The sequence below is a fragment of the Dipodomys spectabilis genome, unplaced genomic scaffold (assembly GCF_019054845.1).
Source record: "Dipodomys spectabilis isolate Male_0828 unplaced genomic scaffold, ASM1905484v1 ptg000197l, whole genome shotgun sequence".
Lineage (NCBI taxonomy): Eukaryota > Metazoa > Chordata > Mammalia > Rodentia > Heteromyidae > Dipodomys > Dipodomys spectabilis.
In genome coordinates, this window is record NW_024870874.1 from 4351952 (window position 1) to 4376649 (window position 24698).

At 38.3% G+C, this 24698-nt stretch overlaps 1 protein-coding gene across 1 annotated transcript; it reads right to left on the reverse strand.

Moving 5' to 3' along the window:
• Nucleotides 1-380: 380 nt before the first annotated feature.
• Nucleotides 381-3812, reverse strand: Gpr85 (G protein-coupled receptor 85). Its single transcript, XM_042695998.1, has 3 exons — nt 3714-3812; nt 3437-3549; nt 381-2354 (listed from the first exon to the last, which is right to left on the reverse strand). The coding sequence occupies exon 3, from the start codon at nt 2182-2184 to the stop codon at nt 1072-1074; it is 1113 nt and encodes a 370-aa protein (XP_042551932.1). The 5' UTR covers nt 2185-2354; nt 3437-3549; nt 3714-3812; the 3' UTR covers nt 381-1071.
• Between the last annotated feature and the right edge of the window lie 20886 nt (nt 3813-24698).

A 24698-nucleotide genomic window follows, 5' to 3' on the forward strand; every position in this document is an offset into this window, starting at 1 on the left:
CTTAAAATATAAACATACATCAACTGCCTGCTTCTTAGAACACACTCAGATGGGTAGCACACCTCAGAAGAAAATCTCATTATTCCAGTGATGTGCACCTTAATTTTCAAATCATGTGAGGACAAAGGAAAAAAGTATTAAATGATCTTCCATGCACTTCCAGATGAATGACCATGACCAGTTACTGATTGACTATCCCTTGACTATTAGCTTCAATGCTAAATAAGATGAAGCATACTAGATCACCCTTTAAGGCAACATGTGTTTATTTTCATTATTAGAACTGCTCATTTGTGACCAGTTGGTACCATTAATGTTGCCCTCTAAACTAATATCTAGCATTTGGAAAATATAAATGAACTGGAAAACTTTTATACTAAAATCAACAAAACCACGTAATACAGTTCAATGCTAGCAATTTCACTAGTAGGTAAGGAAAATGGTAGTTAGAAATAGCAATGTATTCATACAAAAAAAGTAAACTCTAATTGGAACCAATATACTGCTTTGGAATGCTCCCCCCCCAAACTTACAAGGCGTTTTTAAAATGTGATATTCCAATAATTCATGGCACGTCTTTAGTGAATTACAGTACTTTAAGTCCCCAAATAGTTTAGTCTTTGAAAAACAAAAATAGTATGAAATGTTTTAAAGTCTTTAAACTTCTAAAATTAGTTTTTATCAACACATTTACCTCATGTCAACTTAATTTATTAAGATGTCCAATGCTAATTGTTTTTTTATTTTTTTCATATGTAATGATATACACAGCATTTAGCACTGATACTTAGCACCTGCTACTTTCATTATCTAGTTTTCAACCACAGAAAGAAACTTAGGGCAGTGGTTCAGTCCTTTCTTAATTACAAACCTTCACCAGCAGTCAGCAGGATCACTCTGAGATTTAAAACTGGATTATAGGTGAACTATTGCAAAGACTGCAGAATGTTGCCCAAATCCTTATAACTGCTGATCCCCTTCTTGAATTCTTCTCAAGATATGGCTACAGGCCACAATTGCTTAGCAGAGAAGGTTAGTGTTTCACAAGGCTAAAGATTTACAGATGCTCTCTCATATAACACAGTAAGGTTCCCTTGGTAACCTGGATTTTCTGCAGTACAGAAGGGTTGTACTGAAACAGCGCCTCAGCTCCCTGTTGGAGAAAATGCAGACAAAAGGATTGATTCCTGCTTGGGCAAAACTCATCCAGACAGCGGCCGTTAGAAATCCTCCTGGTACTACAGGGCCTCTTGCAAAAACTCTCCAATAACAGGCCACCAGGTAGGGGCCCCACAAGGTTAGGAAGAGAAAAGTCATTATATAGAACATTCTGCTGATTCTTTTCTCCATTTTGAACTCGTCTAAGACCAATAGCCTTCTTCTGCCTGTGGTGTTTGCATTTTGCCGGATGCCCAGCAAGGTGGGTGGTGTGGGACCCCTTCCAAATCCTGCTAGCCAATTGGCAGCTGCCTGGCCACTAGCTCCAGGGCCATGAAAAGTCCAGTTCTGGCTGACTGCTGCTACAAACTGGACTGGCTTCATTTTCCTTCGATCGTGGACAAAAAATATCAGCTTGAGGTAGACAAGCTGTGTGGCTAGGAGGATGAGAGCAAGAAGCAGCATAAATCCTAAGGAATCATTAGCCCTGAAGGAGCGATGTTGGAAGGTGCACTGATCTTCCTCCCTAATGAATGAATAAGTGCCCACATCTAAAACTGGGGGGAACGCCATGGCCACAGACAGAGTCCACACCATGCAGATCACAGCCAGACACGTCCAAAAGGTCAGCCTCTTTGTATAGAAGCGGTGATGGGCGATAGCTAGGTATCTGGTGACACTGATGCAGAAGAGCATGAATGCAGTGTGGAAACAGGACAAAACCCCCAGAAAGGCAATCACTTTGCAAGTCAGAGTCCCATAAGTCCAGGTAGAACCATTTTTGACAGAGTTGAATACAAATGGAAAACAAATTGCAGATCTCAGGATATCTGAACAACAAAGATCCAGCAGGAAGTAGTAAGGTGCTCTATGCAAGGTCTTATCTTTCACTAGCAAAATGGAGATCAGAAGGTTGCCCACCACGCTGACTCCTATTATGAAACCCAAGGAAGTCAGTTTCAGAAAGGCTGTTAGAGGCGATAGATTTTGCAAAATGTTGTCAGCTGCATGGCTATAGTTCGCCATAGATGGATGGAGGATAAGGATACCGCCTCAGTCAAGTCTCATGATCTAGATATAGGAACAAGGAAAAGATAGATCCATACATTTTACTGAAAGTGTAATCCACAAAGAGAACTGATTCGATCTGCAGTCATGCTTCCTTTTTTCTTCCATTTGATTTGCCATCAGAATATCTGAGGGGGGGAAAAAACGAGCTATCAGTTCTTAAGTTAACAAGCAATGATGTCAGTGCTAACATAAAGCTGTTCATTTATGGGGAAGCCAATAAAGTTTTAATTTTGAATACTATCATTTGCTTCGGTATGTCACTTGGCTGGAGATTTTTCAAAAGAATTGGCTTGGTTAGTTGTCTAAGCTAGGTACATTTTAAAAAACATTCCCTCTTCCAGAGAACCTACACTTGATTGGGCACCTTTAGAAGAGAAGGAATAAAATGTTCCACAATTGAAAGAATCTGAAAGACTGCTGATAGGAGACAAGAGGCCACCTATATTTGTGTGAGGTTAGTATTGACAGTATTTACAGGCAGCTTCTCTGCTGGTATGGATCCAAAAGACTCTGAAAAATATCTGTCTTTCAACTCAAGTGCCACCGTTCATTCTGCAGAAGAATGTTTGTTGATTCATCTTAAAGCATAATTTCAACATTAGATTTCAAAATTGACAGGGACTTCTCCCAAGATTAGATGTGCATTAATCTTTTGTCTTTCCTCTCCTCTCCTACCCCACCCCACCCCCACCCCCATTTTTTTTTTTTTTTGGCAAATCTTGTCTCTTTTAAGCCCACATGATTATTATTATGGTTAATGCAAATATTGGCTGGGGAAACACACCCAGAGGAATAATGCACTTCTATTTGTAAACCTTGGCTGCCTAGATTCCAATGAATATAACATGCGCCCGTATTTCTTAGGCAATTAAGCCTGTCTCATTTACACGGATCATCTTTCGTTGCAAATCACCAGTGGCTTTATTTTAAAACGAAATGCACATTGTCTCCTAGGTGCCTGGGAGCCCCACCAGGGAAATCAGCTTCTTCGGTTATTCCTTGGCTACTTCTCACTTGCCCAAAATATGCTGATCCAAGCCCGAGGAAAACGGCGTTCGATGATTTTAATTCCCCCCACCGGTAACATCCCCGGGTAAATACCGGCCGCATCATGCAACATTACGAAACCTGAAATCCACCACCCCTGGATTTATAATGGGGGGGCAGGGGCGGGCGGGGGAGGGGGAAGGAGACGGGCATTACATACGCGAAGATGGGGAGAGAGATCGCTTCGGTGCTGCAAGCGAAGGGTTCCCGGGGATTCGCGAGCTGCCGAGATGCCTCCGTCTCGCAACGCTTTCCAGAAACGGAGCTCTCAGCCTTACAGAAGATGCATTGTCTGAATGTACTTCCATTATGCAGTTTATTGTCAAAAAAAAAAAAAAAACCACCCTCCGGGAGGGCTCTTCCCAAGGAACCTGCAGTTTCGTCCACACCGTGCAATCCCCCCTCCCCCAGACTTCACCCAGAGTATATCCTCCTACCTGTTGGCGTTGGATATCCCGACAGACTAGAGCTGCTTCTTTCTATAAATTGCTGATTTTTTTCCCCCTCGGTGCCTTGTCTGAGCATCCAGGCAGGGCTCGGCGGCGCCTGCGCGCTGGAACCTCCTTGAGCTCCAGCCGCGTCCTCTCCTGTCGCAGCGGCACCGTCTCCCCCAGTAACGCAGGGGCCGCGGCGGCGGCGGCGGCGGCGGCGGCGGCGGCGGCGGCGCGCGGTGGCGAGGGCGGCGGCAGGGGTGGCTGCCTCCAGCCTCTCCGGAGCCACGGCAGCGGCCCCTTCGTGTCCCCAGGAGCTGGCTGGGTCTGTGGATCGCTCGGTGGCAGTTGCCCGAGCAGGATTGGGCTTGGATCCCCTGGGGGCTGGCTCTGAACTTTTCCCTCTTCGCCAGGGAATGGGGGGGGGAAGGCAAAGGCCGGTGTGGGACCTCAGACGTGGGGCCTCAGGCCCAGCCCTCTTCGCCTAAAGGCCGTGCGCGCAGCCACGGTGCCCGGGACACCCGCCTCCTCCCCCGTTTCCCGGAACCCTCGCCTTCCCAGAACATGGTCTTCCTTTCTCTTTTGAGGTGGTCCAAAGCATGGGAAGCTTCTTTTAGAATTCTTCTCACTTGATTTTTCTCCCTGCTGACCTTTGGGCTTGCAAGTTAGCTGGGAGGGGGAAAAAAGAAAGAAAAAAAATATTAAAGTACAGCTTAAAAAAAAATATCTTGTCAATGGGGGGGGAGGGGGAGAAGAGGGGGGGGAGGGGAGCAATGAGGGCAGCCCTGTCTTTTGTTAGTCGTCATCTAGTCTCCTAAAGCACGCCGACCTGCCTTTCAGCGGGGAGAAGGGAAGTTCCGAGGAAAAAAGAAAAAAAATCCACGGCATTCATTGTACCTGAGCGCATGTGACTAAAGCATCAGGCGCACGACGATTTTCGAAGGTGATTTCTGGCATTCCACCTCACCGAGCAACAGCCTTTCTTGGCCCCTCTTCCAAGTTCGACTGACCACTGGCCAAGTGGAAGCAGCTGGGTGTCTGTGTTCCCCTCCTCCTTTGTTACGACCGAGGGAAAACACCAGGAACATAACGAATACATACAACTTACACCAGTCCAGAAGGTCCGAGGACATCACACGCCCCACAGAGCCTGACACCTGCGTGGCTTAGGGATGCCTCTGGGAGCAGGCATGGTCTTAGTGTGCCTTTTCCGACGAGTTTTGTGGGTGAGGGTGGTGTAAGCTTTTAAAAAACTAAATTCCCCACCCCACCCCCCGCAGCGAGCAGAGGTGCTTTCATTAATTCCCAATTTTTTTAAAGCTCTGCTTCTCTCCCTGAAAGCTTATTGCTTTATAATAATTTGTTAATGAAACAGAAAAAATAATGAAAATATCCACAGTAATAATTTGATCTCGAAGCAGCAGTAAAATACCTCATTGCTGGGTGGTGAGATTGTGACATTCGGGGGAATTCAAGCCAATCAGCACACAGATAATACAGGTTCATTTACATATTGTATTTCTATTGGACACTCCGAGGTAAAGCTTTCTCGGTTTAAAGCTTAAAAAACGAATACTTCACTCATATGATGTCACAGTTGTTACACAAAGACCAATGTTAGTAATACTTGAGATGATGTTAAATTTCCCTGATTTGATTTCAGATTTCCTTAGCCCATTAAGAAAATGCATAATGATATATTTTTAAGAGGATATTCAAAAGGCACTTAACTTTGGCATTCCCTTAACCTAGGAAAATCAATCTTGCAGCAACATTGGAAGTCACTGAGGATATTTCCACTCAAGTAAAACATTCCCCATATTTTGTAAAAACAAATTCGCAAGAACTCAAGATTGTATCATGGTTTATAATTCTAACAGAAATGTCCTTATTGGTTTTTATAGGATTACAACTCATTTTAATTTCTTCCCCTCCCTTCCCTTTCCCTCCCTCCCTCCCTCCCTCCCTCCCTCCCCCCTCCCTCCCTCCCTCCCCCCTCCCTCCCTTCCTCCTTCCCTTCCTCCCTTCCTTCCTTCCTTCCTTCCTTCCTTCCTTCCTTCCTTCCTTCCTTCCTTCCTTCCTTCCTTCCTTCCTTCCTTCCTTCCTTCCTTCCTCTCTCTTTGCTGGTTCTCAATTAGAGTCTCAATGCCTTTTGTAAGGAATGATTGTAACTGTTACAGGTAGAAAATCTATAGAATAAGTGACTTAAGTTAGTTTGCCGAAGACTTATAACTGGCCAGATGTTAAGTTGTATGAATTAGAAAAGACTATTTAAAAGTAAATTAAAAGAATGGCTGCAATGCTAGGCCATGAGGCAATAATTTATTCTTACGGAAGTTATAAGGTATAAGACACTGCCTCTTTAAAAATAAGACACAGGGTACATGTACATGAAATATTCTTTCATTTTCGTATCTTGGGATACAGTGGAGATAATTTTTTTTCCTTTGCGACTGAACATAGTCACACCCACTAGTTCTTCAGTTTTTCCAGCTGTTAGATGAGAATGTCATTTTCTTGCCTCACAAGGGGGTTCAAAAATTAATGAGCTATTTTCCACTTCGTTCATTAACTCTACTGGAGAAAATATTGAATCTTCCATCACCAAGAATTTTTAGAAATCTGTTTAATAGCTGGAAAAAGTTTCATATTACCTAAAAGCTCTCAAAATCTAAAGCTGTTGCTATGCATAAATGCGCACCTTGTAGGATTATTTCGTTATAGCTAACTTCCTTTATGATTCCTTAAGATATTATCAAACCCAGAGAACAATCAGTTTCAGGTTGAAAGTAAAGGGAAAAAGCAAACACAACAAATTACTTTATAACATCTTCCTTGGCTATGAAGGATTTTAAAGGCTTTCCAAGTTTTAACATATTACATCACTATGTTGATCAATGTATGAAGAAGAATGAAATGATTTGGATTGTATCCAAATTATCTAGTTGGATTTTTATATGTATATATACATACATATACACACATATATAATTTTATTTTAAAAAGCAACTACCTTGTTTTCAAAGTTAATCTGTTCTTAATCTGTTCATATGTTTGCCAGTGGTGTTTAGCCATGTGATGGACACTAGTTTTGTTCTATGCATTATTTATGAGGAAAAGCGTCATAGGAAACAAACTATCTTTGATGAACTCAGAATGATAGGCTGGAATAGAGCCCTAAGAAAAGATTATTAATCTTTCATTTACAATGTTACTGCTTCTGTTTACAGCTTCTCATTAAAGCTTTAAAAACATGTCTTTCTAGGGTTGTCAACTCTTACAAACATGTAAAGCTAATATATGAGGGAGGAAATTAGAATCATAATTCAAGTGGTAGAGCACTTATCTAGCTACTGCAAGGGTCTGGGTTCAATTTCCAGAAATTCTCCCTCCAACACCCAGCTCCTAAATAAAATATAAGAAAGAAACTTTGTTTGAGTTTTCTGGAAACTATGTTGATAAGAAATACTCCCCTTAAAACGAGCTTTACAATGTCGGTGTGGGGGGGGGGGAGAAGGATTGGGTGGGGGAGAGGGGGGAGGCTGGGAAGGGAGGTGAAGGGTAAACAAAGGAGGAGGCTGCAATGCTTGGTAAGAAATGTATGCATTATCCTGCCCATGTAATTGTAACCCCTCTGTACAGTATGTTCTCAAATAAAATAAAATAAAATTAAAAAAAAAAAAGAAATACTCCCCTTTGGTACTTTTGAATAGAAAAAAATTCCAACTGATTAAAAATGAAAAAAATTACTAGGTTGTAATAAGTGACCAATAGGAAGATAGTTACATACTTATGTTCTGATGATTATATATTTACATTCTGGTAGTGTTTTCCCAATTTTAGTCATTATTAAAAAAAGATGCCACAAAAACACCTAAGTAACAAAAAGTTTTTAGAAATGGTCCTTATTTACTTCAAGAACAGAATGGTGAAAAAAGACTCTAGAACTAAAGAACACTAGCAGATTTTAAAATGTGCCTTGGAGTTAGGAATAACCATAATTGTTCACATCCCAAACAGTGAGATTTCTTCAGAATTTTAATTAGCTTTAAAAAGATTGAGAACCTGGCATGTTCCTTTCCAAAATGCTAAAAGGTTCATTTTCAGAATTTTATCTGTACTCTGCCACAAAATAGTTTCCAAAGTGTTAATATAATTCATTTTTAATTTTAAAGCCAGCATCTCTAAGACCTTCTTTCTCAATTTAAGATCCAAGCATTTCAAAACTCAGCAATTTGCTTTCTGTGACCTTTTCTCTGAAAACGTTAAGAGTTGTTCCCTCATTTAATTAATTTGACAAAGTTTTGTTGTACTCATATTCTCTATGAAGTACTCTGTTGGATCTTGCAAAATGCAAAATCAAGAGGTGGGACCATTTATAGTCAATGGATTGCAACAGTACAGAAAACACTGGTAGATATGAAGAGGATAGGAAGAGCAGAAAGAAAATGATGGATTTAAGAAGTCATATTTCTTATGGAGTGATTACAAAAGGGAGACAAAAGGAGATGTAAGAGTCAGAATTGATTCTCAGTTTGGATAACTAAGGGGCAGAAGATACCAACCAGAGTGGATGAAGTTAAACAAATGGAGTTTGCTTGTGAAACAAATTAATGAGGTTACTTTTTAGAACTACTGAATGTGAAATGTTGGTGCAATATCCAAATGTAGGTGTCTTATATGTGATTGATAGTGAAAACATCAAATTTAGGACGAATCTTAATTATAATATAAACAGCAGAGGTTTGATAATTATACTTGAGACACTATCAAGGGAAGAGCAGAACAAGTGGATACCATCCAAATGGCATGGGCAGACCAGTCATTAATGAAAAAGAGAAGAGTGTGGTGAGCAGAGGCTAAAGAGGCAAGGCATGTGAGTGATTGTGTCTCTCTGATCTAGGCTTTACTGGTTTCTCATGATGTTTTACAAATAAAAATGATAGTTAAATAAAGATAGCATGTTTATTTTCCTCCAGCGTGTCTTTAAAATTCGTGTTTTGCATATTATTTGAGTGACACTGTGAATGAGCCCCGCAAATGTGAGTTTTCCTTTTATTGCCTGGTAAAGCTTTAGAGACTAGAAGAAAAGGCCTTTGGTAGATAAAGTATTCTAAAATTGTCTAATTCAATGTTGTCTCCCCTTTTAGATGCAGAAAATCCCAGTCTGAAAAATCAAAATGATCCCTACATGAGTGTGAGAGAGAGAAGCAGAGAGAGAGAGAGGAGGGAGAGAGGAAGAGAGGAGAGGTCAAGAAGTGTTGGGAGGGAAGGTGGAGAGGAAAAGCCCATATTAGTAACACGATCAAGGAATGAACTTAATTTAATATTCAGGTTAATTGGGAGTCATACATATCTTACATGAACTGCAAATTTTTGGGAATAAAAATGTGATTACTAAAAAAACTACAAATATAAAGTTACCGCCATCTAAATTAAGGCCACTATTATGAGCACCAGTTATATGATAATATGAACAAATGATGGTTAAACTCTTTTGGTGTTTAGAATTTTTTTTTCATCTTCTGGTCCTGGGGCTTAAACTCTGGGCCTGGGTGCTATCCCTGAGCTTCTTTTGCTCAAGGCTAGTGCTCTACTACTTGAGCCACAACACAACTTCTGGCCTTTTCTGAGTAGTTTATTGGAGATAAAAGTCTCACAGTTTCCTGCTTGGGCTGGCTTCGAACCATGATCCTCAAATCTCAGTCTTCTATGTAGCTAGGCTTACAGATGTAAGCCACCAATGCCCAGCTGGTCTTCAGAGTTTTGACAAATTGATATAATTAAAACATCTGTGAAAGTAAAGGATATTATTCTGGGCTATAAGTAAAGAAATTCTCATATTGATTTTCCAGGTCTGCACTCTGGCTTTTCTGATTAGCTCTTTTACTCTTATTTGTCATAATTAAAAATATATACTTTTCTCTTTACAGATATGTTTATAAAACAAAACCAAAGATAAAACCCAAAGTTATGAATATCAGTCATAAATAAGGTTACATCTTAGTTAACATTTGGCTAAAATGCAAATGTGCTCCTACCTGACTAATTTTATTCAAAAAGACTTGATAATAATGATAACTAACTAATTAAGGCTTTAATAAGTCCTGGGGACAGTAGTTTCACTCATTCAGCAAATGTTCTAGTCTCCAATGAATTGTGTTATTTTGTTAGTGTTCTTTACTGGTGGCCAAAGGAACCCTAACATATAGAGACAGATTGCTCTTGCATGAGTGATTATGACCTGGACTACATGAAAAGTGTTATATTTGGTGTGGTGTGGAGAGTAGAAAAGGAAAAAGACAATGACACGGGTTTCCACTGGCTTCTATCTTTTTCTTAATTGAATAAGATTGGAGCAATTATTTGTGTTATAGGCAGGAATATTCCTTGGTGAAGTTTGGTGAGGTTTTTTTTTTTTTTTTAGCATTATTGCATTAGTATTTAAATTTCTTATTTTTCTTAGTACTCAATAATTTCAAACCTACTTCCTCAAACCTTTGTCTAGTAACAATATTGCTCATGCTGATTAAGAGTCAATAGCGGATATTTCATACTGGAACTCCTGAGCTATGACAAAGTATCTGTACTTTTCGCCCCCTCCCCATGCCTGCCCCATCCCCTCTCCTACCCACCCCCCACCAAAGTTGTAAAGTTCGTTTTTCGACATAACGTCTTGTACATCTCATTGTTGCAAAGGTATGATCACTAAATTTTTTAAATTTAATTTTATTGTCAAGGCGATGTACCGAGGGATTACAGTTACATATGTAAGGTAATAAATACATTTCTTGTCAAACTTGTTACCCCCTCCCTGGTTATCCCCTGTTGTCACTGTACTTGATTTTGGTACCCTGTGTCTTGTACATATGTTTCTCTAATTTGGGGAAGGGAAAGGGAATACAAAATGGTGAGGCAAAGGACAAAAGGTGAACCAGTGCAACAGCAATACTCACAAGACACTATGTTGGAAATGAACTTTACAACTTGGGGGCGGGGCAGCAGATTACCAGGAGAGGGAACTTGCGAGGGTAGGGGGAGAGAAGGGTGATCACTAAATTTTTTTTTTTTCATTGTAGGGCTTGAACTCAGCGCCTCAACACTGTCCTTGAGCCTTTGTGCTCAAGACTAGCATTCTACCACTTGAGCCACAGTACCATTTCTGGTTTTTGTGTGGTTAATGAAGAGAAGATTCTCACAGGGACTTTTCTGTCCAGGCTGGCTTTGAACTGCTATCCTCAGATCTCAGCCTCCTGATGAGCTAGGATTACAGGTATGAGACATTTGTGCCAGGCTTCATAAAAACAATTAAGTTTTAAATAATGACTAATGCTAAAGTTGCTTTAACATTGCTTCTGCATCATATGAACATAAACGTAATTTACGTAAATAAACTTAATTTATTAATATTGTTATTAATATTCTGATTCTTATAAACTTATTTATTAACATTCTTATAACAAGAATTTGGTTTTTAATAACAGCCCTTGAACTTCACAGGCTGCCAGCTAATCATATCCATGTAAAGTAAGTGCCTCATGGAATAAAGCCAGATAAGGCAAATGTCTGAATTGTATGTAACCAGTCAAGGTTTTCGTGCAGAGCACTTAAAAAAAAAACTATTTATGAATACTGCCTATGTAAATTGTTGGGTATAGCTCTCTGAATGTCTCCTGGTTCTGATTGTTGTCCAATTCATGAATTAGTCTTTGCTCTAATAAACTCTGCTAAATTTAATTTGTGTGAAGTTTTTCTATTAATAATACTCTTTGCTCTAATATTGTCTGTGGATTATTCATAGTTATTTCTAGGCTATAAAAGAAAGGAGTTGAAACAGAAAGTAATCATTTAGCTACTTGAAACAAATATTTTAAGGATAATAGTACCTAAAATCAGGATAATCTTTTCTTGCATTTCCTTTTTTCTTCCTTTTTAAAGATATTCCTTTCTATTCTTTACCAGGAATAAATTAAAGCCAAACATAAGAATCTCTCCTATAAAATAGTGCTGATTCATCTTATTAACGGAATATAATTTTTTTTAAAAAGATATCAGCCAAATTACTGCTTAAATCTTCTCAGCTTAAACCAAGGCCAGAACTGTGGTAGATCAAGGAAGCACAGAACAATACTTTCAACAACTGAAAAAGGAAACCAGCTCACTTTGAGAAGCAATGATGAGTAGGGCTGGTGCATATTATTTCATTGCCTTGTATTTGTTTGGAATTGCCTTTTGCCTTTATCTGATCTAGAATCACAGCATTCTTCACTGACAACTGATAGATGATTTATAGAAATTGGCTATAGATTATCAGATAATAATAAAGGCTATAGATAATCTTTTCCATGTGGGTTCAAGGAATACGATTGCATGCATGCATTATTAAAAATGTGTCTTTCTTATAGAGATTCAAAATACTAAAATTCTATACTATAAACTAAATTTAGAGCTCATTATCATCATCTCTTTGAATAACACTGTGTTGCTGAGTGCTGGACAGACGAACAGACTTAGGAGGTAGAGGAGAAAAACGGTTCTAGTCCTAGAGTTCCAATATTTAAAGTAATTTTGACTTTGCGAAAGACATACTTTTATCTTGGATCTCTTCCAGACTTTACTTTCTGCTTAAGGATTTGTTTTCCCCCTATTCATGCACTATTAATTCCTGTAAATTCTAATGGGAATTAAGCACATAAATCCTTGGCACTTGGTTGAAAGACTAGGCATCCTGCAGAGACAGCACTTTTGTATGTAGCCTATTTGTAATCCACTCTATAAATGGTTCGTTTTTGGTGCCATCTGGCAGCAAATAGGTGAGAGATTCTTGCTGGGGTTTCATGATGAGTCTTACTACTGAATTACAGAAGAACACTTATAAGTTGACTTTTGGATTGATCTTTTAAAATTTTGAAGCTATATTCAAAATGATATTGTAGCAAAAAGACAATTAAGTTAGGATGATTTTAGTAAAAAGTCTAACTTGGATTGATGGATGTTATACACTTGAGTATATAGCACATATGATGAACAGTTAACTTGCTTTCTAACAGATTTTGATATTGTATAGCTATCTGAAGACAATATCATTGTCTTTTTTTGGATGATCTTTGTGTCCTTAGACTAATGCTTGGTACATAGTTGGCATTAGCAATTATTAGTGTAATAAATGAATCAATGTTTCCATTTGTTAAAATCAGCAAAATTAAAAATTTAATGACTCATTTGCATTTATGTCTCCTAATAAATCTTCAAGCAAGTATAGTACTTTAAGAATAAATTAAAGAATAATGTTATACTTGTCCTCAGGAGCTATACCATTTGGGAAAGCTAAATTTTTTCCTAACAATATGCTTACATATTTCTAAAGTTCAATATATTATAGAAAACCCTAACTCAACATAAGGCTATTGCACATCATAATTATTGGGAGATCAAATTAAATGCCCAGTGACTACACATACACAGTAGTTTGAGAGTGTGAGGTTGGCATCAACTCTGAGATTTCTTGACTTTTTACTAAAACTTCACTTTAAATAGAGGGGTAGAAAAAGGAAAGATAGAGCAGACCATCATACTTATACATGTGGTGTGTGTGTGTGTGTGTGTGTGTGTGTGTGTGTGTGTGTGTGTGTGTGAGCGCGTGCGCACACAAGGGCACATCCACAGGTAATACAGGGCTGTGACATCATTGGTTTTATAAGACAAGCATATATGTTTTCCTATGCATGTCTTCATCCTCCTATTGTCATCTGCTATCAAATGAGATTGTAAATATCCAAATGGCCCTTGACAGAATAAAAGATTCCCTACCCCAGCTACGGTGAAGTGATGTGCAAGCTGAAATCATACTTAACCTTGGCAGTAATTGAACTTTGTACCAACTGTAAACTGATGAAACTTATTGAGTTTTAGAGCTGAATGTTTATGATGTGCAAATTATATTTAATGTATTATTTCATTGAATTTTAACTTTATACTAAGAGATACTGTTATCCTTTCAATATAAAACCAGATTGAGAGATATAGGTAGTTAATATAATCCCTTCTCATGATTTGACTTTCACTTGTTTTATCTTTATGATGGTGCCAAAATCATATTCAGTCAGTAGAAACCATGCTTTGAATTTTGATCTCTTCCTGGGCTAGTGATAAATAGTTCACCTTCTCTTGGAGTGCTGAGCTGGTTAACATGCTACAGCAATAAGTCAGCTATAGTGTGACAAGGGTGAAAAAACAAACCAATTGTCAATCATGTACTGTATTGCTAGCTGTGTGTTAAATGTGTGCATTGTTTACTTATACTATCAACTTACTGTGAGCTCATCAGAGTTCTTAGCATCATAGAATAAGTTAGGAGAATGTGTAATTATAAGGTACTTATAATGTGACAGATTTTACTTTTTGTATTTATTAACTTATTTACTTTTCACAAAATCTTAGGAGGTAGGTTCCATAGTTCCATTTTACTGATGACAAAATCACTTTCAGTTGATGAGTAATAAGTTGTCAAGGCCAATGAAAAAAAATTGGCATTTGTGCTAAGTGACTTACCTTAAAAAAATGGTTAAATGCTGGAAACTAGATTTAAGCTTTTTTTTTTTTTTTTCCCCAGTTGTGGGGTTTGAACTCTGGGCCTGGGCACTGTCCAACAATTTAGTTCAAGACTAGTGTTCAAGCGCTTGAGCCACAGCACAACTTCCAGTTTTCTGGAGATAAGAGTCTCATAGACTTTCTTGTCCTTTTCTGGCTTTAAACTATAATCCTCATAGCTCATCCTCCTGAGTAGCTAGGATTGCAGGTGTGAGCCACTGGTACCCAGGTAGATTTCAGTTTTTGATACTAAATGCTATACATTTTCAGCATATTGTTGTGCCTATGGCATGAACCAATACTGCCCATAGATATTTAACACGAGCACATATATGTTTAATTTTAATAGGTAAATATAAAACAAAAAGAAGTATGTAAGTATGCATAGCTAATTTTAATAATATATTTCATTCAAACCAGTATGTCCAAATACAAGCAATTTTAAATTAGTATTATACTATTTCCTACATTTCTTTTTCATACTAAGTCCTTAATACCCCTTGTTTAGTAAAATAAAGATGCCTAGAGAAGCAATTTTACAGTCTCAGAGTTAATTGAATGAAAATTAAGAATTTGACCAAAGTTGAAAAGAAAAATCAACAGGTCATGACTTGAGCTTTTGGTGACATCTCAGCAGGCCTACTATGTGAGGTGTGGGTCTGAGGTCTTTTCCCTTCATGAGACTTCCTTTTAGCAATTTGTCCCATCTGTACCTAATTAACCACAGCTCATTGAAGTGTACTGTATCTTTGAAGACCAGACTTGCCACTTTTACTTTCCAGAGGAATATTTGTTAAACACTATTTGCTTATTTAGTTTTGCAAAGTTACATGGAATATAAAGAAAAAGTAATTTAAAAGAACCACCCCCTGCCCATAAAAACACCATGGAATATAGGAGCTCAGAAACTCCCAGTATTTGTAGATTCTCTCTGTTTAAATCTAAATGGACTGTTGAATGAATCTCATCTTCATAAAATGCATCAGTTTGAGAAGACGTCTTAGGTTTTATGAACTTCAGACAGTATGTAATCCTAGATAGTATGTAATTCTGACTTCATTACAAATATCTTGGACCTTTATAGGTTTATTACATTATCTTCTTGTTGTTTGTTAGTAAACAACAAGAAGAAATTCTTGAGGTTTTTTTTTTTTTTTTGGGTCCAGTTGTGGGGCCTAAACTCTGGGCCTGGGCGCTGTCCCTCAGCTCTTCAGCTGGAGGCTAGAGCTCTACCACTTGAGCCACAGCGCCACTTCACTTTTTTTTCTTTTTGCTTATGTGGTGCTGAGGAATCGAACCCAGGGCCTCATGCATGCAAGGCAAACGCTCTACCACTGAGCCACCTTCCCAGCCCAAATTCTTGAGTTTTTACTCAAAACTTTTTCAAATCCTTTTGGTTACCAAAGCCAGAACTAATGTAAGATGCATGTAAGTGGAAATCTAAACTAAGAATTTCTTTCTCTACTACTATTTCATCACTATATTGTTATTGTTCATAGAATATCAAGTTTCCAGCTAAGAATGACTTTACGAAGACACCTAACCCTGTTTTTAAACTTTTTTCTAAGGCAGTGGTACAATATCTTTTTTCATGCTGATCATGCTTAGAACTCACAAGCAAAACATGTAATGGCTGAGTCTCTGTGAGTGAAGTAAGACCTGATCAAGCTTGGCTGTCTAGGAAATGGATGCTTTATATCTACAAACAAGGAATTCAGGCAAGGCATACAGTTTTGACAGAAAATGAATTTAATTTTAGCAAATTAGCAGGAGTTAACAATCAGTCATTCATCTGTGAGTACTAAGTGGTTTAAAGCTTGAACTTGGGAGTCAGGTCAAGCTATATAGAAGTAGTTTGCTCACTGTAGAAATCTTAGGGCACTATCAGCAACAGACAAATTATCTAAGAAAGAAAGTATTGAGAGAAAAAGATTGTCAAAGTCATCATTCAAGATTTGGGAATGGATGAAGTATCTGAAGAGTAAGAGAAACCAGTTAAGAAAAAAACAAAGTGACGGGGGGTGGAGGAGCTGGTGGAAAAGAACTCCAAAATCTCACACTGAAAATCTCTTCAGCTGAAAAAGGTATCTTCTCTTCCTACAGTGATTACCATGAACTCTGAATCAGTCTTATTCTCATGAACTTGTAGTTTATTCTCTGAAGCACACAGTGTTCTTTAACACATTAAATTAGAGCATGTCTCCTGTCTGCCAGAAACCCTCCAAATAGAGGCCAAAGTCCAAATCCTTGCCACAGCCTGCCATCTGGTTCTCTGGTAACACTGAACTCATCCACACTCAGTGCCTTCCTCAGTGCCTACAGTTCTTTGGCCACACTAAACACAAACTCACCTCAGAACCTACTGTTTTGTGTGTGCCCACTTTCTTTAGCAGCTATTTTTCTAAATACTTTATTTCTTCAGATCTACACTTGTGTTGTACTTAATCAGAGATGCCTTTTCTGATATCCTAAAAATGGCATTCCCTCCTCACCTATTCTTTTCTATATTATTATGGTGCTTTATTTTTCTTGGTATAACTACTATGAACTGATATTTATTACTTCAACATCAGTCTTGCCCACATATATAGATGTGTGGTATTGAATAGGTGCTTTAATAGATACTGGTAAAATAAATGAATAAGAGAATGTGTAAGAAAAGAAGAGCAGAGAGACTGAACTCAACAGACAAACAGGTTTTATTCAGAAGGAAAGCCTGGGAAGGGCAAACAAGTCTCTTTCAACCTGGATGAAGGGGAAATAGTGTACAACTGCCCCATCTCTACTTACAACTAGGCAGAAAAAGTGAAGTCAGATGGGGCAGATAGAAGTGGGGTGAGATGGAAGTGGGGTGAAAGCGATGATATTTTGATTGAGAAGTTTTAATGTTTGAGGCTCTCTCCCAAGACCACAGGTATGTTTGTTCAGGGGGAGTGGGAAGGGAGATGTTTCAGTGGGGTTGGCAGCAAGAACAGTTCTTAAGATATAACTGTTTGTGGGAAAAGTGAGTGCTTTAAGTTTATTTTCCATCAGAAAGTAATGCCAAAAAAGACAAAAGTAGTGGATTCTACAAAGGAAATAATCAGTCAAGTATGGAGAGAGGCCACAATGGAAATCTACCAAGTTTAAGTGACCTTTGGGCTCCATAGTTTTGGTCACAGTGCAAGTGACATTGTGTTTCTTCTTTACTCAGCGTTAATAATGCTAAATGAGGGCTGGGAAGGTAGCTTAGTGGTAGAGCGCTTGCCTTGCATGCCTGAGGCCCTCGGTTCGATTCCTCAGCACCACATAAGCAAAAAGAAAAAAAAAGCCGGAAGTGGCGCTGTGGCTCAGGTGGTAGAGCGCTAGCCTTGAGCTGAAGAGCTGAGGGATAGTGCCCAGGCCCAGAGTTCAGGCCCCACGACCGGACCCAAAAAAAAAAAAATAATGCTAAATGAGTAAATACCACTCTAAATGAATTAAAAAGAGAAAGATGAGATGAGTAGTAAGTGTATAAGCATTGGGTCTAGACTGGATAAAGGGATGACCATTGGAAAATGGCTCTGCTGGATGGTAGACAACAGATTTCTTTCCCACTCTTACTTATAGTATGGATAGGCAAAAGATCTTCTGGCTCTAGAGACAGACTTGTTTATCTATCACTTACTGGTGATGTGACACTGGGAAAAATCATGTTATTTGTCAAGAAATCATTTGTATTTTTTTTCTGCCCTCTACCCTCCATTCACGTTGAACCTGTTTCATCTAATAGGAATCATTGTTCAAAGTGCCTACCAGAAAAACACATGCTTTGGGCAGGCCATTTCTATTCAATTTCCTTTAAAAAAAAAAAGGGGACCTGTGGTAACTTGCAAGTCATCTGAGTGTTACAGAGCATAATTGTACTCAGAATCATGACCTTGTCTCCTGACACCTTGTGTAGTGCTCTTTCTATTGTACTACCCAGCCTTTCTTAGCCATAAACTCTTGTTGCTTAGCAACAGTCCTGGGGAAAAAAGGTCTTCACTGTGAGACTTGGTGCTTATTGTTATAATTATGACAATATTAATATTATTTATTGATAGTTATCATTATTATTGACCACTCACAATAAAAATGTAGGGGTCATTGGACAAATAATGATTATCTCCATTAGAAAAACACTAAGAATAATCGTGAATATGACAACTCAAGAATATGTGGTATTTCTTTCATACTGAGTCTGTGTGTGTGTGTGTGTGTGTGTGTGTGTGTGTGTGAGCCCTTCATACAAATTGCTTATTATAAAAGTACACAGTACACAGTGACTCTGGGCTTTTTTTTCTAATAAGAGATTTGTTATCTTTTCTCCTTGGATAAAAACCTTTCTTTCCACAACTAAAATTAAGACATCTTTTATAAAGCCAGACCACTAGAATTTCTGGTTCCATAGTGTATAGTCAGCTCAATTATCTTCCACTCTGAAAAGCATGTGCTTTAAAATATTAGTACAATGGGTTATTCAGAATTTATTTAGGTACATATTTGTATATTGTGAGTTATAATAAAAAAGTAGGGATGGGAGGGGGAAATAGAGGATAATGATGGAAGGGGTGACATTGACCAAGAAGCATTGTACGCATAACTTCACTTATGGAATTGTAATCTCTTTGTAAAGCTACATAATAATAATAATAATTAAGATTTATCTCTAGGCTGGAACTATAGGATCAAAGCATATACGTATCTTTTTGACAGTGAAAATTATGTTTTACTTATAATATTATCAATAATGGCAAGATGGCAGAAACCACTGTCATGTTTAGTATTATTAATGGAATGGCTTTTGAGTGTTGGTAAATACATGGATGTTAAAGTATCTATGAAACATTTAGTTGTTAAACAAAAACTAGACTAAAAGGTCTGGAAAATAAATATGTTAGTTCACTGAAACTTCATTAAATTTATGTACATGGAAGGTGACCTGCGAATGTCAAAATAGGGACTGCATGGCACGGCTCATGTGTGTAACCTTGGGTACTGATAAGTGGATATTGAGATGTTGGACGCAAAAAAAGGTAACAAGATCCTATCTCAACAAAACAGCAATAATCTCAGCTGGGTGGAAAGCATAGGTAGAATTACAATCTAGGCCATCCTGGAACTACATAATTGAAGATTGTATTAAAAAATTAACCAAAGCAAAAAAAAATTACCACCCCCCCCCCCAAAAAAAAAAAAACCAAACAGGGCTGGGGCAGAGGGAAGTGAGTGTAAGTTTACCTTTCTAGGGCTTAGTGTCTTCATTCACAGACAGGGATAATGTGAACTCTGTGATCTCATTCAATTGAAGAATTAGCTCACCAAGTGGTTGGTCTTTCTATTTTGGCTCATCTATCTCATGCACACACATTCAGCTCAAAATTATTCTGGCTCCTTTCAAAAGTCAAATACTCAAAAGACTTCCCTTGATGTTTGTATGTGGGAGGGAAGTAGTATTCAAAAGAGCCGTACTAACCCAAATACCAATTCTACATATGCTTTATTTTTTATTTATTTATTTTTTGGGGGGGAGGGTCCAGTTGTGGGGCCTGAACTCTGGGCCTGGGCGCTGTCCCTCATCTCTTCAGCTCAAGGCTAGCGCTCTACCACTTGAGCCACAGCACCATTTCTGGCTTTTTGCTTATGTGGTGCTGAGGAATCGAACCCAGGACCTCTTGCATGCAAGGCAAGCGCTCTACCACTGAGCCACCTTCCCAGCCCAGTACTACATATGCTTTAAATGGTGGCCACATGAATAAAGTCCACATAGCTCTAAGAAAATTGTTTTATAGAAGTCAAAACACTTTTTATTTTGTTGAGAATTTCACTCTATATCCCAGGGTGGCATGGATACACCATGTGTCCCAGGTTAGGTTGAACTCATAAGCCTCCATCCTCCACATACAGAATGCTAAAATTACAGGTGTGCACCAACATGCTCAGTTGAGGATCAAACATTTGAATGGACAAGATGATTGTTTTGTTTTTTTTTTGGGTCTGGTCGTGGAGTCTGAACTCTGGGCCTGGGCACTGTCCCTCAGCTCTTCAGCTCAAGGCTAGCGCTCTATCACTTGAGCCACAGCGCCACTTCCGGCTTTTTTTTTTTTTTTCTTATGTGGTGTTGAGGAATCGAACCCAGGCCTCGAGCATGCAAGGCAAGCGCTCTACCACTGAGCCACCTTCCCAGCCCTTTTTTTTTTTACATTTGGTCATACCTAGACATTGAATTAATTTACTCTTCAGAGACTCAGAGCCCAACACAACAGCAGAGCAACTCCTTGATAGTGCATTCACCATGATTGAGAGTGGGCTATATGAACTCCTATTTGAGACTCTATGTGAGAATGTTATCTCTGAAAATGTAGACGTGGACTCTAGATATCCTTTCTTCCTTCCATTTCTTTCTTCTTGTTTGACACAGTCTTCCTATTGGAATGAAATGTGGCCTTTGATATGTTTAGGGGTAGCATCAGCTAAGAACTACCATTTGTTGGCAATTGTCTGAGATTAACTGACAAAGGTGACATGAGTAAATGTGAACTCTAAATTGCTCTCAAGCTGTATTTTTATCTGTAATAAAGGTAAAAAGATATTATTAACTTTTTTGGGGGAAAGCTTTATGAAAAAGAATGAAATTGGTACAGCATACAAGGTAAGCCTGCAGACCCAGTAGATTGATTTTGGTATCTCTGGCAGTGTGTTGTAGCATGGTAAGAATAAACTATGGGAAGGGACAAAGGAGCAATCCTCCTGTGGCTTACTATTCAAAATGGTGGATTATTAATTAAATGCTGTGCAGAACATTAAAGAATGTATCTTAAAATTCTAAAATCATGTTTGCTGAACATAATTTCAATTCCATAGAAAATGTAAAATCTCACAATGAAATTCCAGACTTGTCCTGTGAAAATCTGAAGAGACTGAAGACAGTGAAGCTAGCTAGACTCTGTAAAAGGGTATCAGGAGCAGGGCACTGGTGGCTCATGCCTGTAATCCTAGTTACTCAGAAGGATGAGCTCTGAGAATCTCGTTTCAAAGCCAATCCAGGCAGGAAAGTCTGTGAGACTCTTATCTCCAATTAGCCACCAGGAAACCCGAAGTGGCAAGTGGCACTGTGGCTCAAGTGCCTTGAGCTGAAGAGCTCAGGGACAGCGCCCAGGCCAGAGTTCAAGCCCCACAACCTCCCCTCTCCACCCCCCAAAAAAGTATCTTGATCCTTTCACTAACTTTGTTTCCTGGTGTTACATGGAATGAACTTATACTTGGCATTATATGCTGGAAGCTGAGAACAAAGTGAATTAAGGGACTTGGCTCTGCTCCCACAGAGCTTAGAATTCTGAGATGGTTTTGAGGGTATCTGAGATAAAGTCAACAGAGATTCTAGCAGTGTCATGTATTCCTCAGAGAGGTATCAAGAATGTGTGCTCATACAGTTACATGCAAGGGTCAGTGAAAAATATCCTAACTTGTTCAAACATAGGAGGCGAGAACATAGGCACAGAACATGTCAGTATATACCAGTGGGCAGGCATGCTCGTGAGGTTAACCATGAAGAAGACGACAGAGTATGTATGGTGTATCCTAGAACATAACAAAGGTTCAATGTAAGGTATGTTTGGAGTTACAAAGATGAGAACGGAGAAAATTAAGCAGTGCTTTTTTTCTTAGGACTTGTTAAGAAATTCACACAGAAAAAATCTAATAAAGGGTTTTGAGCTGGGATGTAATAGGATCACATCTGTGTCTGCACCATGGTAAGAGACAGTGATATATTCCCAGTTATAGCTACCAAGGAGGCCAAAGCAGGAAGATTGCATAAGCCCAGTTCAAGTCTAGCTTGGACAGTAGAGTAAGTCACTATTTCTTGAAAGAAAAGCTCTCTGGATCTGGCTTACCACTCTATGTGATTTCTGTACCCTTTGTCTTGTATATAAATTTATCTGATTTGGGGACAGGAAGAGGAACCACAGAAACCCTGGGACAAAGGGTGAACCAATGTAACAGTGTTACTCACTAGACCTGTCGGAAATGGGCTTTACAACTTGGTGGGGAAAGGAGTCAGGGAGGGGGAAGCGGGAAACAATGAGGGAGGGGTAACACTTTTTAAAAAGAAATGTACTCATGCTGTTGTTTTTAATGATATATGATTTTTTTTTGTTTCTTTTGTATGTTCTTCCCCCAAGGTTTAACCCTTGTTTTCACTGTATTTGATTCTAGTGCCTTGCATCTTGTATATACATTTTTCTAATTTAGGGAGGGGAAGGGAAATAATGAAATGCTGAACCAAGGATACAGATTGACCCATTGTAACAGTGAGACACTGTTTAAAACAATCTTTACATCTTGGGGGGTTGGGGTGGGGGAGGCAGCTGAGGGAGGAGTTGAGGAGGTGGGGAGGGAAGGGAGGGTAGGGGAAAAACAAAGGAGGAGGTTATGCTCTATAGGAAATGTACTCATGACCTTACTCATGTAACTAAAAGCCCTCTGTACAGTATCTTTACAATAACTGGTTTAGAAAAAAGGTAAGATAGGAAGTGAGAATCACTTGAGGGCTGGTGTGCATCTTACTCAAATCATTACGGTGGTCTTAACCAGATAGAAGTCATAAGGTAGAAATGTGTTGGTCTTGGGCATCATTGGATTTCCCAGTGAAGATTGTGTATGGAGTGTGTGAAAGAGAAACGTGCCATAAATCCGATCATGGGACTGTCTCCACCACTGGGAAGTTGGTGCCTGCCAGCAATCTCCCTTGTAGGGCTTAGGGGAGACTGAAGAGATGAACTGCTGGGTTGCTTGTTCCTAGATACTGTCAGGCCTGTATTAGTATGTAGCTTGCTTGCTGTCAGTGGGAGTGGCAGGGCTACCGTTTGTTTTTAATTATATATTTTTGACACAATCCCTAACAGATTCATTTTATACCAAAAAATGATCTACCCCTGAACTGAAATGTACCAAATGATTATAAAGTAGTTTTCAGTAAGAATTTAAGATCAGCTCCTCAAAACTTGACTGGACACAACTTCAATATTGAGTTATCCATTCAATCTTATTATCTTTGACATTTGGAAAACTTCTTTATGAAGCTACAAAATTCTATCACTAGGAAGCCTCTGGGAGACTACTGTCATAATTTTACAGGTGAAAAAATTGTGAAGGGTAAATTATTATCAAGGCCAATTCCTTGTGATTTTTTCTTTCTAAAGACAATAATGTCTTGCACAGTGTTGATTCAACAAGTGAAAGCTAGCATGTATCATCCTAGGACTCATAAAATTGTTTTATGTTGGTATTAAATAACCTGGTAATTTTTGTGGTAAAATAAAAGGGTTGTTCTGGCAAATTATCTGAAAGAAAATATGGTAGGTGTTCTGGCTAGGGGTGATCACGTTTGCTTCTAAAATCTTTCATTTGTCATTTTTGCACATTTATCCAGAGCAAAATTATCTTAATATTGAGAAATGATATTTGTAATTTCAATGTTTAACAAAGTGCTATATTATTATTGGCCCTTTACAAATAACTAGCCCTCTTGTATATAAAATTCAATAATTCCATTTCAGAACAAAATGAGGTACCAACTAATATTTTCAAAATGTTAATCATCATATATAATGGACTTAGTAGAAATGAGTATTATAGTCCTGGTACTACAAATCAATGCAAAATTAAATCACATTTTTGTGTTTTTTTATTAACTACATTCTTCCCTCATCTTTGGCTTTTTTGATACAATATATAAATATTACCTGCCACATAGTATTTAGATAAATGAAGTTATTAAAATTTAGAAAAAAACATTTTAAAGGCTTATTCTAATGCCAATGTTTAGCTTTTCTTATAAAGTATAAAAATCATGTCTGGGATCAGCTTTTTTTCCATTCTCCAGATGAAGTTTACAGAGGAAAGAAATGTTAAATATGTTTTGTGTTTCTTGTATCTTTATGACTTTTAAAATCAGAGTATTTTTCTTGGCAGATTATGGACCAGATAAGCTATTCTCCTAAACAGGCAAAATCAAATTTCCTGTATTTCCTAGAGAATCTGAGCAGTTATTGAGCTTTTGTCAGGTTACTTAGGAAAGACCTATTGTTGGAAATATTAAGTGCTTAATACTAAATGACACAAATGTTCGAGTTATCGGTCATAAATTTTGACAGTTATCAGGTGCTTTGATGAACAATTGCAAATACAGCAGAAACAAATAGAGACACAGAAAGTTTTAGGAAATAAACAGAAGACATGAAACAAGTCAAGGTTTGAACTAAAAAAACACAGTAATAACCGGTGAACTTGAGGACAGTATACTTTCTAGAAATTACTCAATCTGCACAATCAAGATAAAAACGTTAAAAAAAAAGATATAGCCTCAGAGACCTGTGAGTTTACAACAAAAAATTTCCC

What these genes read in the sequence shown, in the direction of transcription:
- Gpr85 (XM_042695998.1), bottom strand. Translation starts at nt 2,184, where the DNA reads ATGGCGAACTATAGCCATGCAGCTGACAACATTTTGCAAAATCTATCG.